The 17,306-nt window shown below is 44.4% G+C and overlaps 1 protein-coding gene across 2 annotated transcripts in view; it reads right to left on the bottom strand.

Annotated features, from left to right (window-relative positions):
- Ank2 (ankyrin 2) overlaps positions 1 to 2,840 on the bottom strand; it is a 559,246-nt gene extending 556,406 nt beyond the window's left edge. Inside the window, exon 1 of one of the 2 annotated variants that reach the window (XM_060392739.1) lies at positions 2,394 to 2,840. In XM_060392739.1, the coding sequence (XP_060248722.1) occupies positions 2,394 to 2,465 (72 nt within the window). In that variant the 5' untranslated portion in view covers positions 2,466 to 2,840. The remainder of the gene's footprint in view (positions 1 to 2,393) is intronic. The other variant, XM_060392726.1, reaches the window with a different exon arrangement.
- Positions 2,841 to 17,306: the final 14,466 nt, after the last annotated feature.

Genomic DNA, 17,306 nt, shown 5'->3' with positions numbered 1-17,306 from the left:
GACCTTTTCTGGGATGTTTTTCTTTCTGAGTTTTCATCATATATTAAAATTATGAGTAATGACTAACAGCCATCTAATGTGTTCGATTTCAATTCTGACTCCTTTGGACTTCTGCTTCATATTATAGTTTTCTCCCAGCATGGTTCGGAAGGCTCAGATTTTAAGGTAAGTCCAATTAAACCCAGAATCCACAAGAAAAAGAACAAAGGACCTGGAGGAACATTTTCCGGAAGCAGTGACACAGTTATAGCACAGTGTGACTGGAGCGTAGAACAGCTCACCGCTTAGAAGGAAACTCCAGCTATACCTCTGTTTTGCTATTTTTGGAAGTTTGTTCAGAATCGTTTGCAGGCAAATGGAGGAGATTCAGTTCCAGAGCCAGAGGTTTTGGCACTTCTGTTCTACCTGACTGGATAGAGGTCGAGGGCAGTGACCAATCTGGGCAACCCATTTCTACATCCTATGCAAATTAATGCACCATTCACCAAAGAAGTGTGCCGGAAGGTCAAAACATAAAAATCTTACACAGAGGACACCAGTTGGTAACTTCGATGTTGCAGCATTGTGTCATTTTACACAGCTTCTAATGAGGTCCTCTCAGTAAAGTGTCTACTTTGCAAAACAGCAATGACCTTTCATGAAAAATTTTCCAAGTAACTATTTTCATCCCTGGTATATCTAAGGTCGGTAAAAGTGTTCTAAATATAGAATAAGGCTTCACAGAAATGTTTGTGCATGCTCATATTGTATTTAAATTAATGTATTTAAGAGTTTACTTCCTAAATAATCATATCTAAGTGTCACATGCACATATTAACATATTTGACCAATACAGTCATAAAAATTATTTTTGCCTAGCATGTGATTTCTCTTACGTGGCAAATAGTAACATCACATTCATTTTTACATGCATAACTATCCCTAACCCAGATTTAATACCTTTTCTCACAATTCTACAGGAAAAAAAAATTCAAGTGCAATTTAAAATATACTGTCAAAAAACTGGAATCTTTGCCCCATAAGGATTTCAAACCCTAACAATCCCTTTGGAAACCGACTGCCCTAAAAAGAAGCTCACGTTATTTTTTTTAGGCATTCTAATAAAAAATGCCCATTAAAAGAGCATATCATAATGCAATACTACCTAGGGATATCAGGGGTCAAATGAGACAAAGACCTTGCTAACTAATTTTAGTTAGCACCCATTCATAACTTACAGAGTTCTGGGTGCCCTTCCGAAAGTTCTAGCTGCTAGGGAATAACACCATTCCCTTTGGGGGGGGGGAGTTACCTTTCTGCCCAGATGGCAAACCATGTATTTACTCTATTTCTACATAGGAGCCCAGTTCTCTTTGGTAAAGAAGTTCCTTGCTAGCCATTAGCAAATCACATTTCAGAATAACACACGGTCTGAACCAGACAGGAGGGCAATCACTACCACGATGATAAGCTAAGGGTGAAGGGCCTGGCTACGGCGCCAGGTGCAGAAAAAAAGCCTAGGTATCAAATCTCAGGTTACTAGTGAATGGGAATACTACCACTCACTCACACACACCCCTTGTGTTTAGAGACAGGGTCTTGCTACGTAGTCCTGGCTGGCCTGGAATTCGCTACGTAGACCACGCTGACCTCCAACTCACAGGGATTCTCCCGCCTCTGCAGTGTTGGATTAAAGGCGTGGGCCACCATGCGGGACCACTACTCCCTTTTAAAATTATTAACATACGGACAGAAAACAGGACTTATTCAAACAGCCAGACAGGTGGGCAAGCCCTTATGGCGCTGCCCGCACGCTGGGCAAACTGTGCACCGTGCGTACAGCCGCGGGGCGAGCGTGAACACCTTCCCTGCAGCTACATGACTGCAATTGTGGTAGCTGTACTGGAAGTTGAGGTCCCTTCCCTCCCGTGAGTGAGGAGAGGGCAGCGTTTGCAGCCATCCCTGGCAAAGGTCCTTCAGGGAACTCCGTTCAAGGGGTACAGCCCCATCCCAGCCCCCTGAGCGGCTTCTAACGGTACAGCTCTGCAGTGGGTCATGTGACAGCTGGGTGTGTGCCTCCGTGCTGCGCAGAGAGCCAGTTTGCGGGTGTGCCTAAGTGTGTACCGACAGAAGTTACACGCCTGGTTTGGGAAGGCGCGCGAGCGTGTGTGTGTGTGTGTGTGTGTGTGTGTGTGTGTGTGTGTCTGTGTGTGTGTGTGTGTATGGGGGGGGGAACGTGAGTGCAAAGTGGACTGTGAAAAAGAGGTTTCGAGAATACTCCCGGGCCAGGCAGGGTGGCCAGGCGCGCCTGCCTGGGTCCCCTGCGCGGCCAGCCCCAGCCCTGAGGTCTACGTCCCGGTCCTCGGGGGAGGCGAGGACGTGGGGGGCAGCGGGCCCCCGCCCCCAGCACCCACCTGACGGATCCGCGGTGGGTTCGGTGGGGTGCAGGCCCCGCCCTCCGGGCCGGGGGAGGTGGGAGAAGCCATGTCTGCGTTCCCAGGGCTCCTCTCCTCGGTCAAGCCCAGATGTCCCGAGTGTCCTCGTCTCTTCCGCTCCGGGCCTTCAGCGTTCGGACTCACCGGGGGACCCGCGTGCTCCTGGGCGGCCGCGGAACGCCACCCGTGACCGCGATGCCCCGTGGGGGAAACTGCTTCCCCAAAGCCCACCTACTTCCTCGCGGGGAGCCGCGGGGCCATGGCTTGCGGGGTGGGCTGCGGGCTGGGCGCTAGCTAAGCGACTGCTGCCGGTGGCTCCAGCGAGAAAGAGGAGGGCTCCTTCCCTCGCCGCGCGCCGGGAGTGCGATGAGCTCATGGACAGCTCCCAGAAATATGTCTATATGCACCACTGCCTGCCGGAGCTCGCGAGGTGGGTGGGGATAAGAAGCTCGGCGGTGCTCCCGCAGCCCGGGAGACGTCCCCTGGGGAGGCCCGGCCGCGGCTCCTCCCTGCCCCGCGCGGGCAGCCTAGGCTCCCATTCACTCCCGTGCCCGCTACACGCCCGATCTCCCGTTCGCGTGGGAGAGCTGCCCACCCACCCCTAGCCCACGCATTCTTTGTCTTTCCAAACACTCCCTCTTGATAAGGAACGATTCATTTATGCGTAGTGACCAGAACGAGGGATGCCACTGTGACCTTAGCTCCTGTCAGATGTGGACTGAGGAGGGTGGAGTGTCACAAGCTGTGCATCTTTCAAGCTCTGGGCGTTTCCTCTTTTCCTCCTTTCCTCTAGGAGAAAGAGCCTTCCAGCTACCCTTCGGGGTGATGACTTGGTCTCACCTTCTCTAGGGTACCCTGAGCACTTTCCTAGATCCGGGAAGAGGCTGGACCAGAGGTCCAGGTTTAGCAGACTTGTGAAAGAGCTTGTGGCACAAGTCACGCATGCTGCAGGATGGCTGGCCTAGTTTTCCTCGCTGATTCCCTGGAATGGAGCTGGAACCAGAACTAGCAGGGAAAATTGCTATCCAAGACTTGATCGGTTTCCTTTAGTGACTCAGCTATCCCACGGAGGTGAAAATTTTGTTGTTTGTTCATTTTTACTAGCTCCGAGGGACAGAATGTAGTTCAGTTGATTACCTACTTGCCTGCTATGAACGAAGCCCTGGGTGTCATCCGAAGCAGTGGATAAACCACGCGTGGCTGTGCAGGTCTGCAATCTCGTGCTTGGGAGGTAGAGGCAGAAGAATCAGACGTTCAAGGTCGTCCTTGGCTCTACAGAGAGTTCAAGGCCAACTTGTGGTACATAGGACATTTATACACAAATAAACAATAAATACATAGGTCTAGAGAGATGGCCTTCATGCGACTAGATGTTCCCCTTCTGCCATTTATTAACTTTCCTGTTCCTATGAATCTCCACACAAATGTGGAGATTTGTGTATCTTCAGCTTTAACAAAACACAGCCAAGCCCCATGGCCCATGGCTGTAGTCTGAACCAAGAGCATCCTTGAACACAAGACTCAGGGCATCCTGGCTAACATAGATCCTGTACCACAAACAGACAAGTTGTTAGAAATCTCTTTAATTACTGATTGCTCTTATGTCCCAAACTTGATCCTCCGTAGATCTTACTGCCTTCACAGTTCCATCATGTCTGTATTTTCTCTATTCCCCTAGTTCAAGCCATCATCATGGTTCAATATTCTACTACCCAAATTAAACCAGTTTGTATGTTCACACCCTTGCTCCTCAGAGCTTAGGAAGAGGTCTAGGAAAACAAATTCACTCCAGGAAATGACAGCCTTCCTTACTGCCTTCCTTACTGCATCCCTTCCGGACGCTTTGCTCCTGCTGGCGGGATTTGTATTTACTTGTTTAGTCGTCGAGGCCTGTCACCACCTGAAGGCAGCCTCCGTGCGGACACTGCACCAAGAGCCTTGAACATCATGTCTAATCAATGGAAAATATCCAGGAGCCTTTGCTAAGGTTATTTAAAAGGTTGGAGAGCCATGCTGTGACGTCTAGTTCACAACCTAAAAGCCCAACCTTCCTTTTTCTACATGTTACATTTTCTCAAATGCCCATTAGAGATTATACATATTTGGGGCTGGGGGCACAACTCAGTGATTGAGTACTTGCCTAGAATGTGTAAGGCCCAGGATTTGAATTAAAGAATTATGCATATGTAAAGTAATACGTCCATAATTAAGAATAAGGTATATTCATATTCAAATACCCAAAAAGACTTCATGGTGCTACAACATAAAAACTAGTTTTAACATCCAAAAGCCATCACCTATCTCACCTAACAGGACTTATTTTGCATGTGTGTGTGTGTTCTGCAGTTAGGATCACATGGAGCCCAGGCTGGCCTGGGCAGACCTCTTCTTGAGTATATAGCTGAGGATATACTTGCATTTCTCCTGCCTCCACTTTCCAAGTGCTGTGACTATAGAGAAACACCACCCATTCTTATTTATGTAGGACTGGAGATCAGACTGAGGGTTTCCTGGTGCTAGGAGAGCCCTCTACCAACCAAGCTACACCCCATTTCCACTGTGATCGTTTGTTTGCAAGACAGTAGTATTTCATGGTTAGTACCACGAACTGAAATCAGCCCCTGACTCTGAGATCCTGATACTCCACAGCTCTGTATTTTTTTGTCCTTATTTGCAAAACAGAATAGTACCTATTTTGTACAGAGTTGCTGTGACTATTAAGTGATATTTGTACATAAGCACTGTCAGCATACCATGTAGATACTAAATAAAAGAAGCTATTGCTGTTTATGGAATGGCATTTGCCTGGAAATAAGAGAAGAGAGATAAAAACGTAAGACTGGTATCTTCTTTAGCGCCAGGGGAGGCTGACAATGTTTATGAATACATTTCACTCACTCATCACAGCAACTCTATATAAAGTAAGTGCTATTGTCATTTCTATTTTGCAAATAAGAAAAAAATATATAGCTTTTAAAAATAAGCCACTGATTCCACAAGGGAATTAAGGGAAACAAAGAGGTCAGCTCTCAGAGTTCTGCTATGGCCCCCGACGCTGTGCAGTGTGATCCGACTCCCAGAAGCTTCAAATTAGTGTCTTCCACTTGAAGCAGTTTGTGTGCCTCATCCAGTTCAACCAGTAAATGACATTAAAAATGTTAATGGAAGCTGGGCAGTGGTGGCACAAGCCTTTAAACCCTAGCACCTAGGAGAGAGAGGCAGGTGAATCTCTCTGAGTTCGAGGCCAGCCTGGTCTGCAGAGTGAGTTCCAGGACAGTCAAGGCTACACAGAGAAACCCTGTCCTGAAAATAACAAAATAATAATAATAATAATGATAATGATGATGATGATGTTAAAAAACAGCACTGAGCTCAGGTTTATCCTTACTCACAACAGCTTGTGCCTCCCTCTTCATTAAAAAATTCCAGTCCTCCTCCAGGTTTGGTGGCATACACAGTTAATGTCCCCTCTCCCCATATACACACTCCAAGTAATGGAGGAAAATCAGAAGTTCAAGGTCATCCTCGATGTTGCGTTTGAGGTCAGCCTGGGCTACATAAAACTCTATCTCAAGAAAAATAAGTAATAATTAGAAAGTAAAACCTACATAGCAGTATCGATGGTCTCAGCCTCCAGTTCGCTGCCCTAAGCAGCTGTTGTCCTCTTCCGTGGTGATGCCCTAGGCTACTGATGACTACATCCTCCCTCTGACCTCAGCATTAAGCATTCCAATCTCTGACCACTACTTAGTAGCTTCCTAACTGACCTCATCTGTTACCCTATCACCAAGAATCCATTTTTTGGGGGATGGGGCATTAAAGACGCAGTGTGTCTGTGTAGCTCTCGCTGTCCGAGAACTCACTCTGTGGACCAGGCTGGCCTCGAACCCACAGAGATCTGCCTGCCTCTACCTTCAAGTGCTGCAATTAAAGCTGTGCACCACTGCACTCGGCTTCACCAAGACTTCTTTAGCCCTCCTGAAACCTCCACTCGTTCCACTTCCTTCCTGCTGTCTCTGTGCCCTTTCCTCCCTAAATCAGTGTGAGTCCACATGCTAATGTTGTACTGCTACAGCCACCACTGTGTAGAAACTTCAGCTTGCCCCTGTCCACTTACACCATAATCACTTGACAACAATTTCTCCCAATTAAAGGGCTGGAGAGATGGCTCAGTGGTCATGAGCACAGACTGCCCTTACAGAGGATTCAAGTTCAATTCCCCGCATCCACATCCGTTGGCTGACATCTTAACAAAGTGAACTTTCCATCTGCTCTAAACCTGCATGCAGCCCCACCCTGCGTGCCTGGAGAAAAATGAGATCTCTGCTACTGGTGGTCATTCATTTCAAGTGGATTCCTGGAAGAGTGTGACAATCCTACCAATCAACCCATTCCCCCATTTCCCCAGACAACCATTAGCAATTTCTCTGTCCTTGAACCTCAGCTTTTTCCTTCTCAACTATTGCCCTTCTTATTTCACTGAGCTGGCAGGCAGCCGAAACCCAGTCCCACCCATGATTTCTATCGGTCTGCCAATATTTTGAATGTCTCCTTTTATCCGCTTACTGTGATGAATTAGGCATGCTGTCATGCCATGTCAAGACATTTGATGTCGGGTAATGCCAAGGCATTTGAGAGTACATGATCTCACCCTTTAAACACACTCATAGACTCCATTCTTGTTCTTACAGGATCCCCTCCTGCCAGTCTCTCTCCTCTTCCTCCCCCTTTATGCTGCTCCCACGTTCTTTCCCTCTTTACTCAGTCATTCTCCATGCCTGTCCACTTACATGCTTCTCCACTCACAGCAAACCTCCTCTGAGAAGCTGTCTGCGTAGTCCTTGCCACCTATAATCCCTCTCCCCTGTATCCTATGCCTTGGTGCATTTGGTGAACTATTTCTGGTCACTTGACTTCCAGGATTCCATCCTGCCTTGGTGTTGCCTGTAATGGAATAAAAGGGGTCAAAGAAAAAAATCCCAATAGCTCAGCGTCCTCTCTGCTTCCCAGCTGCCATAGATGAGCTGCTCTACCCAACTGTGGCTTCCCTCCCCTCCTGGTGAGGATAGGCAGAATTATCTGAAACCCTGAGCCGGGTATTTGTTCTCTCAGGTATGTGTCTCAGCAGCGTTGAGAGCTTTAATCCCGGCTTTCAGCCGCTCTCAGTAGACTGTGATTTCTTGATGATGGCCTTTCGAAGCTCTCCCTATCCTAGAACATCCTGCATAATTTATCAAGAGTTATCTTCCACAAAATAAATAAATAAACAAACTCCCACTTAAAAAGCTTCAGTGTGTTTGCATTGCATCCCTTTGCTTTGAAATAAAAGCCCTTCCCAATACTTATATATGGTTTTGGTGTTAAGGGAAGTAAGGAACGTATTACTAAGACTAAGAGCACTAGAAATGATAGAAAAAAAAAGATTATTTTACTATAAAAAATGTGAGCCACCTACATACAAACATTTACCCTAGGACTGGAGGTGTAGCACCGCTGACAGAGTGTGTGTTATGCCCTGTTTTGTCTTCTTTGGCTGTAGACCAACTCTTCTCTTCTGTTTTATTTTTCTATCTTATTTATTCATTTATTCTTTCTTTCTTTAATTTTTAAAAATTTATTCTTCTCTAATATATCACATTCTGACCGAAGTTTTCTCTTCCTCCTATCCCCTACTCTCTTCCTCACACTTCTCTCCCCACATCCACATATCCTCCCATCCTCCCACCTCACCCCCAGCTGAGCTGAGCCTCAGAAAAGAGCAGGCCTCCCAGCCAAACTCTGCTTAACAAGCTACAGTAAGACTTGGCACATACTATCACATCAAGGCTGGACAAGGCAACCCAGCAGGAGGAAAAGAGTCCTACAAGCAGGCAAAAGAGTCAAAGTCAGCCCCAGCTCCCACTTTTGAAGTCCCACAAGAACACCAAGCTACACAACCATAACGTATACGAAGAGGATTTAGTTCAGACTAACACAGGCTTCCTGGTCAGTTGATTCTTTGGGCCGTGTTCTTGTGGTGCCCTTGACCCCTCCACTCTTCTGATTCTTCTCCTCCTTCCCCCTGAGGCCCACCTAATGTTTGGCTGTGGGACTCTGCATCTGTTCTTGTCCGTTGCTGGATGAAGTGTATCTGGTCTCTCTAATGACGATTTTGCTGTGCTCTGGTTCCAGCACATCCTGTAGGCAGGACCAACTTCTGCAGCCAGGCTAGGCCTCAAATGGAGGGATTAAGACACCTTTGACTGATTCATTCATTTATTTTTGGTTTTCATTATTTTACTACATTTGTGTGTGTGTGCCTGTCTGCCTGCGTGTATGTCTGTGTGTGTGTACGTACTACATACAGGCCACAGAAACTGTGTGGAGGTCAGAGTACAGTTGACTCAAGTTGTTCTCTATTCCCACATGTGGATCCTTGGGATCAAACTATGTCATCAGGCATGGTGATGGGCACATTTACTGACTGAGCCATCTTGCCTGCCATTTTCTTTGTTTTTCAGACAATATCTCATGATGCCTCGGCTGGCCTCAAACTCACTATGTAACTGAATTTCTATCCTTTATCTCTCTAGTGTTTGGATCACAAGCATTCACCATCATGCCTGGTTTATATGATCCTGGGAACCAAACCCAGGAATGCCCTGATGCTATGAAAGCAGTCTAACAACTAAGCCACAGCCATGAGTCTATACAAATTCTCCAAACTGATTATTTTGTGACATCCCAATGTATGTGACAGTTCTTGACATTTAACAAATGTTTAATAAATGTTGAAGAAGCCCAACTTGGAGGAACAATGACCTCAGCTAGTTGTTAGCATCAAGGTTCCACCACAGTGCACAGGTTAAAGGGCATATGAATGTATATGTTTGCGTAAGTGATTTGGTGAGACCATTGTCTGAACTTTGAAGCAAAGAAACATAACATACATTTCAGAGAATTCTCAAATTCAGTCAAGGGGCGGGATAGATAGTGTGGTGGTTTGGATGAGAATGACCTCCGCAGTGTAGACTAATATATTTGAATGTTTTGTCTCGAGTTAGTGGAAGAATTTGGAGATATAGTGTGTAACTGGGGGTAGATTTTTAGATTTCAAAAGCTCACACCAGGCCCAGTCTCTGTCTCTTTCTCTCTCTTTGTCACTGTGTCTCTCTGTCTCTGTCTCTCTTTCTGCCTGCAGCTCAGGATATAAAGCTCTCAGTTACTCTTTCAGTAGCTGTCTGATTCTCACCATGATTATCATGGTCAAACCCTCCAAAGCTGTAAGCATGCCCCAATTAATTTTTTTTTTAATAAGGGTTGCCTTGGCCCTGGTCTCTCCACAGCAATAGAACAATAACTAAAACAGAAGTTTCAGTGATTAAAGGACTCACTGCTCTTGCCGAGGACCTGAGTTTGGCTCCAGCACCTACACAGCTACTCACAACTGACTGTAACTCCAGTTCCAGTGGATCCGACACCCTCTGCTGTGCTCCGCAGGCTTTTGCATGTGCCTGGTTAACACAAACTCATGCAATCTCATACACATACCGGTGAATAAAAAATAAATATCTTGAGCCAGCTGTGGTGGCACATGCTTTTAATCCCAGCACTTGTGGGGCAGAGGCAGGCAGATCTTTGTGGGTCCGTGGCCAGACTAGTTCACAAAGCAAGTTCCAGGACAGCCAAGGCTGTTATACAGAGAAACCCTGACTTCCAGTTTGTTATTATAGCAGAAGTCTAAAATGCTGAATTTGCTTCCAGAAATTTGTGGGTCTACCACTAAGATGCATTCCCCAAACCTCTTCTGGTATTTGTCAAGGGTTGCACTTCAAGGGAGAGAGTGTAGTGACAGCACATTAGAAATGCTAAGTGGCCCTAGCACACAACCAAGTTTCATTATCTTTGGCGTCCCCTGATACAGTTGTTGATACTTTCCTGTGTGTGTTTCCTTCTCTACCTCTGTATTTATCCGGAAAACAGGCTAAACACTCTTCTTAGTCCAAGACAGTCTTAACAGAGTTGCCATTTCAGGAAGGCTTTGTCTAAATCTGTGGTTCTTGCTCCATCCTACATCCTAACTGAGATTTAGAACATTTCTGTACACTACAGCTTCCAGACAAAAGTGAGAAGGGTAATCAATCCCAGAGAAGTGGGCTCGCTCCCAAATAAGAGTCCTAGATGAAATGCACCAGACCCAAAGCAATCTGAAATCTCATCAATCCAAAAGCTTTGCAGCCACAGCTACCAAACCAATAGCTTGAAATGCAATATTCTGGCTCTCCTGGATCTTCAGCCAAGTTCTGTTCATATCGAATATAGACTGAACGTCAGGAGGCTGAAATTAAGAGTCATCACACTAAGACCCTTTCTTCCCGCTCCAATATTTTTATTTCTCTACAGAAACCTATTGTGCAGCTAAATCAGTCTACTTGATCTTAAATGAAATACCAAACTTACTTCTCTAAGCAAAAGCATTATTGGATTTCCCTAGACTTCTGGAATTGCCTTGTCCTCTGGTTGTTTTTAGCATTTACTGTCTGTAATAGTGGTCACATACTACATTATAATTTACGTATTATTAACATTATACACATAAGTTTTGTGCTATAACATATGTTTACTTCTTCTCTTCACGCCTTATTTCTCAATAGCTGTGCTGTTGACTTTTTAAAGTCAGGAGTTGTATCAGATACGTTATTATCCCAGCATGTAGTTTACAAATAGTAGCAATGAAATAATAGGTGACTAATGGTCACCGGGGGAAGTCTTCATGAAATGGAAACATCACAGGGAATGGGCATTTCATTCAGGAGAACTTGTAAAAGAAAACACAGGGTGTGGAGGCACATGCCCATAATTCCAGAATTAGATGAGTTGAGACAGGAGGATGACAAGTTTGAGGATAGCCTGGGATACATAGCAAGACTCCCAGCTAAAAAAGCAAGTACCAATCATCACTTATCTGAGGGATGGCTATTGATACACTATTGAGGACAGTGATTTTAAATATGGGCATTTGCCCCCCTAGGGGGCTGGAACAATGGCTCAGCACTTAAGAGCCCTTACAGGAGGCCCAAGTTCTGAGGGCAGCACCAGTGTCGGACAGCTCACAACTAACTCCCCTTAACGCAAAGCTCTCTCCTGCCTTTGAGGGACGTGGGTACGCACAAACACACACATGCACACACAAAATAAATAAATAAAAAGAAATCCAGCCCAGCCTTCAGCCTTACAGCTGAACATGGCAGCTTTGCTCTCAGACCTCACTCTAGCTGACTGCAGGAGCGCCTCCAGCCAGGCCCTGGCCCTGTTCATTACTGAATCAATGCGGTCCTCGACAGCCCTTTAGCACTCTGCTGCGACCTCTCTAAGTTGTATTCATCCTGTAATCCATAATTAATTATGTGTACAGGTATTTTGGTACATTTTCTGTGTGCTATGAGTTGTGTGACATGAGAGTTGGTATCAGTAATTAAGATTGAAATAGAAGAACCTGCCTTCGCTTTGGCCAGGCTACCAGGAGAGGAGGACTATGGGACAAAGTGCTGTCATTGGCATCACTGGACCATGTGAATTTGCTGTTACTTGATGATATGTATTTGCCTATGTTTTGGGTATGGTCTATTCATGACATCTGGCCCTCAGAACAACTGGTGAAGTGACTCAATGGGTTAAAGGTGATTCTTGTCGCCCAAGCCTTTTGCTCACAGTTCAATCCCCAGTACCCAGGGTGGGAGGCGAGAACCAATTCCCAGAAGTTGTCCTCTTGCCTTCACATATATTCTATGACACACCTTAAACTGTAGGACATACACACACATGTGCACACATACGCTGTTTAAAGATAAGAAAGAGCCTGATCTTCTCATCTCCCTCGTCCCTTTAAAAAATTAAGACATGAGTAGAGAGCACTCAGAAAGCAGAGGCAGGTTAATCTCTGTGAGTTCTATGCCAGCCTGGTCTACATACCAAGTACCAGGACAGCCAGGGCTACATAGAGAGACCTTGTCAAAAAAAAAATAATAATAATTAAGATTGGGAGCTAGAGAGATGGTTCATGGTTAAAAGTATTTACTGCTCTATCCTAAGAGCTGAGTTCAGTTTTCAGCACCCATATCATGCAGTTCACAACCATACCTGGAAGCACGTGCTGTACACAAACTTACAAAGACATACAGATATACATGTAAATAATAACTAGATAAATCTTATAAAAAATTAAAGGTTAAAATTATAAATCATTGTTGTTCGATTTTTCAAGACAGGGTTTCTCTGTGTAGCCTTGGCTGTCCTGGACTCACTTTGTAGACCAGGCTGGCCAGAGATCTGCCTGCCTCTGCCTCCCTGAGTACTGGGATCACAGGCTTGTGCTACCACACCTGGCTCATGAATTCTTCATGTTACCTTTTAGTTTCAAATTGAAATTTTAAATTAAGATCATTATAGACTGTCTTAAAGTTGTAAAAGACAATAACACAGAGACCTCGCACACATTCTCCAACTATTCCTATTATTATTTCAAGATATTGTGTAATATAATCATGATATAAACATCTTACAGTCCACTAACCTTTCTCCAAACTTCCCTTTGTTACTTTGTTGTTCGACTCATCTCTATCTCTGTCTCTGTCTGTCTGTATGTGTGTGTGCACATGCATGCTCGAAGTCCTGTATAGAGAATTGTAGTGACAGATGCCTGTAATCCCAGCTACTTGGAAGAGTAAGGCAAATTTTTATAGACTCGTGTATCTACAACCACAGACAGGATTTTAAACAGTTTCTTTGACTTATTTTATAAACACTTCCTCCTTAACACCACTTCTAAAATGCTATTCCCAAAGTGTTTATGAATGGAGTATCGATGTGTATAATCTTCTGAGGTTAGCTTCTTTTGCTCAGTGAAATTCTCCGAAGATTTCTTCATGTTGTTGCATGCATTAACACTTCATTGCTTTTTATTCTGCACGAGTGGAAGTTGCGGTCTTATTACCAGACAGCAGAGCGTGTTCCTCTGTAATCCATTTTAAGAACCTAAACACATGTGACTCCCAGTGAAGGCCTGCCATGAAGTTAGTACAGGCTTAATGCTGCAACCAGAAGTGTGGTACGAACTTTCTGAATATGGCCCTGGATGAGGCCGATGGGTGACCTTGTTAATGGGAAGTATATAAACTTAGCAAATACCACTGGGTTGATTCGGTCACTTGGTCAGCATGATTTACTTTGACCTTGAGGGACAAGGACAGTAACCTTAGACTAACTGAAGCCTTCAGAAGTGGCTTCTGACCTTCTTCTCCACTGGGATAACTTCCAGGCTTCACAGGGCAATATGCCTGGTAAAGGAGCAGCCAAAGTGAAAACAATCTGAGTATGTCAACAGGATGGAGCAGCCCTTTAGGAGCCTGAGCTAGTGCTTAGACCACTTCCTGTTGAAGGCGGGATGATCAGGGAATGCAGTAAGAAAGCGTCACTCGTGTGCAGCCTCTCAGAAGCTGTAAAGGAAAAGAAGCTTGAGGAACCCTACCTACCAGTTCACACCGCACTAGACCTCACCACTGCTCAAATTCAGACCATCTGACTCTGTACGGTGCTTCCGGAAATGTGTAGTGCTCTGCAGGAGGCATGCTTCTAAAAGAGGAAATGAGAACACAAAATGTACAGATATACATCTAAGAATTCTGCCAAGTCATGGCGTTCCTTTCCTCTGAAAGACATTAACTCTTGGTGAAGTCATGGAGGGAACACAGAAAAGGAAATCTAGATGTATAGAGTCCATAGATGGGAAAACATACATTTGACCCTGCCTGGGTTTGAGCAATTAAAGTACGAACTATGGCTCTGAAAATAGAAGCAGAATATTCAGGGGCAACTAGGAAAAATTTGAATAGCAAATCATTGGTTTGCAGATGGTATGTACGTAAATGTGACTTTGCAAAAAATAGAGCAGAGAGAACAGAGGGGTGGGGGGGAATGAGAGAAATTTATTTGAGAGACAAAGAAAAATATCTAGACTTCAGAAGTGAAAGAAAAATTTTATTTTTGCTAAAAAATATGCCTTATATGTTAATTTTAAAGTTAATTACCTCAATGTTTTTCCTTACGTTTAACAGATAAACAAATGTGTCCTTGAGTTTCTTCCCTTCTCTCTCATTTGCAAATGAGACTATGAAGAACAGTAATGCTAAAAGAGCAAAATGAGAAAAAAAAAATTCATGGACAGGGCCTGGTGTGCTGACATATGCTTGCAATGTAATCCCAGCACGCTAGAGGTAGAGGAAGGCAAACCTCTCTGAAATCAAGGCTAGCCTGATATTTATAGTGGGTTCAAGGCTAACTGAGGCTACACAATGTTCACAATGAGACCCTGTCTCAAAAATAATATCAATGAAAATAAAAACAAATCATGTCTGGGTCAACTATTACACTAAGTATCTCTAGCCTGAGCTGCTTCTCTGTTCTGTGTGAGGATCGGGGCCTCAGGATGATCACAGCCCCCTTCTGTCTTCCCAGCCTTCCTCTATCAGCCCTCCACATCCTCCCCCATCACCTTCTTGTGTAACATGCCCCTCTTGTTTCACAGCTGCCTCAGTCTTATTTGGGGCACTCACCATTTTCTCCCTGTTTGCACAGCAGGGGCTTCGAGATGGGCAGTCATGACTCTGATCTTGGGGTGGTTGGACATATTCTAAAGCTGGTGTGACCAGAGACACCTCTGTTCCCATCCTTCCAAGGTTCTGGACTAGAATGATGTTTGCTTTCAGCATGTATGAGGCCCTGGGCTTGACCCACAACGTTCAAAATAAATTTTTAAAAAAAGTGGGGTGTGGTGATGTACACCTGTAATCCCATCACTCGGGGAGGCAGAGGCAGAGGCTGGCAGATCTCTTGTGAGTTCGAGGCCAGCCCATTCTACAAAGTGAGTCCAAGACAGCCAAAACTAAAACCAACCAACAACCAAACAAACAAAAAAATAGTGGCACTTCAAGGTAGTTGGGATAAAGCCCAAGCTCTTAACTTAGTTTACTGGGCTAAATTAAGGGTCTTCATAATCAACTTCCTGTCTATGGTTTATGTAGCTGTTCACCTAGGCACCTGGCCTAGGTGCGTGTCACTTTTCTATCACTTTCCTTTCAAATATCTTATGCTTTTTTTTCTCCTTCTATAAGATACAGGTCACTACTCATTGCCCTGATAGACAAATGGAAATTCTCCTGGACTGGGATTGTAACTCAAAGGTAGAATGCATGTGTACACGCTAGAGTTTAGCTCTTCGTCTCCAGAAGAAATGTGTATATTTATGCTTTCCTCTCCTTATTTTATTTAGTCAACATTTTTGTTTTGTTTAAGATAGACTCATAATATTTATCCCAAGGTGTCCTCAAATCCACCATCCTCCTGTCTCTGCCTCTTAAGAGCCGGGATTACAAACATGAGCTACCACTCCTAGCTAGCATATACAGTTTTCCTTATTGCAGTACTAGGGGCGTAATGGCCATTCTTGGTTGGCAACTTGACCGCATCTGGAATGAACTATGATCCAGAAACAGAGGGCACACATGTGAGGTTTTTTTGGGTAGGTCTGAAGTGGGTGAATCTTCTAGTCTGGACCTTTGAAGGGGAAAGACACATGGCTTTAATCCAGTTCTTGAGATCGGAAGACACATTTTGAATCTGGGGTACATCGGCTGGAAGTCTAGATAAGGACATGGAAGAAGGAAGCTTTGCTTTTGCCTGCCTGATCACCTTGATAGCACATCCGCCCCTTCACCGGCATTAGAGCCTTCTTCTTTGTGATTCCGGCATGTAAAGAAGACCAGGTGAGACATCCAGCCTTATGGCTGAGCAACTTCTTGGTTTTTGGACTTTCCGCTCATAGCCAGCCATTGTTGGATTATCTGGGTCACACACACACACACATATATATGTAATATTTATATATATATTATATATAATTTATATATCTATTGCAATAATTATATATACACAAACATATCATTACTGTAATATAATTACAGCAGTTATGATGTTAAAGAACATTCCAAGGCCAACAATATTCACTGAGGGTCTACCATGTTCCCAGCGCTGCACTGGACTGCCAGCACTGTATTTGGATATGTTCTCTCTGCTAGAACTTAAGCTCCTTAGATATTGGACTTAATTTAAATATAGTAAATGGGTAAATTAGTGGATAGTTAGTGAGAACAACTAACTGTGTGCTTTAGACATTCCAAAATATTTTAAGATTAATCTTTTTGTGTAAAAAATTTATAAGATATGCAATAAAATTTCTGCCTTATAGAAAGTATTAAGACAGCTGAGTGTGGTGGCACTCGCCTGTAATCCTGTAATCAGGGAGGCAGAGGTGGGTGGATCTCTATGAGTTCGAGGCCATCCTGGTCTACAAAGCGAGTCCAGGACAGCCAAGGCTACACAGAGAAACCCTGTCTCAAAAAACAAAATAAAAAAGAGGATTAAGACTATGTGCCACTAAGTGACTATTGTTTGTGAATGTGTCTAGAGCCTCTATATGCTAGAACACTGAGCTATACCCTAGACCTCTTTCTTTTTCATTATTATTTTTTGGAATATTTCAATCTTCCTCCTCATTTTTTTTTCTACCCTCCTTCGCTTGCAGGAATCACTGTCACTCCATGTTTCCTGGTCTGCCACCTGAAAGAGCTGATACTCCTCTAACATCATTTGATCTGGTTCAAGTCTGGAAGTTACATGATGGCAAATGCTGGAATTATACTGAGCAGGCAGATTCTCATTGAGGTCAAGGAGCTTGTCTGAGGCTTTGGGCTCATTAGTTGATAGTGGTCATGTTCTCTAGGATCTTGTACTTTCTGACAATATTTTTCATATTCAGAATGCTCCCTTTACTGCATGATTTTGTTGGGGACAGGGCTC

This window comes from Meriones unguiculatus, chromosome 10 (genome assembly GCF_030254825.1).
Source record: "Meriones unguiculatus strain TT.TT164.6M chromosome 10, Bangor_MerUng_6.1, whole genome shotgun sequence".
In the NCBI taxonomy this organism is placed as follows: Eukaryota; Metazoa; Chordata; class Mammalia; order Rodentia; family Muridae; genus Meriones; species Meriones unguiculatus.
This window is presented reverse-complemented; position numbering and strand designations above follow the sequence as displayed.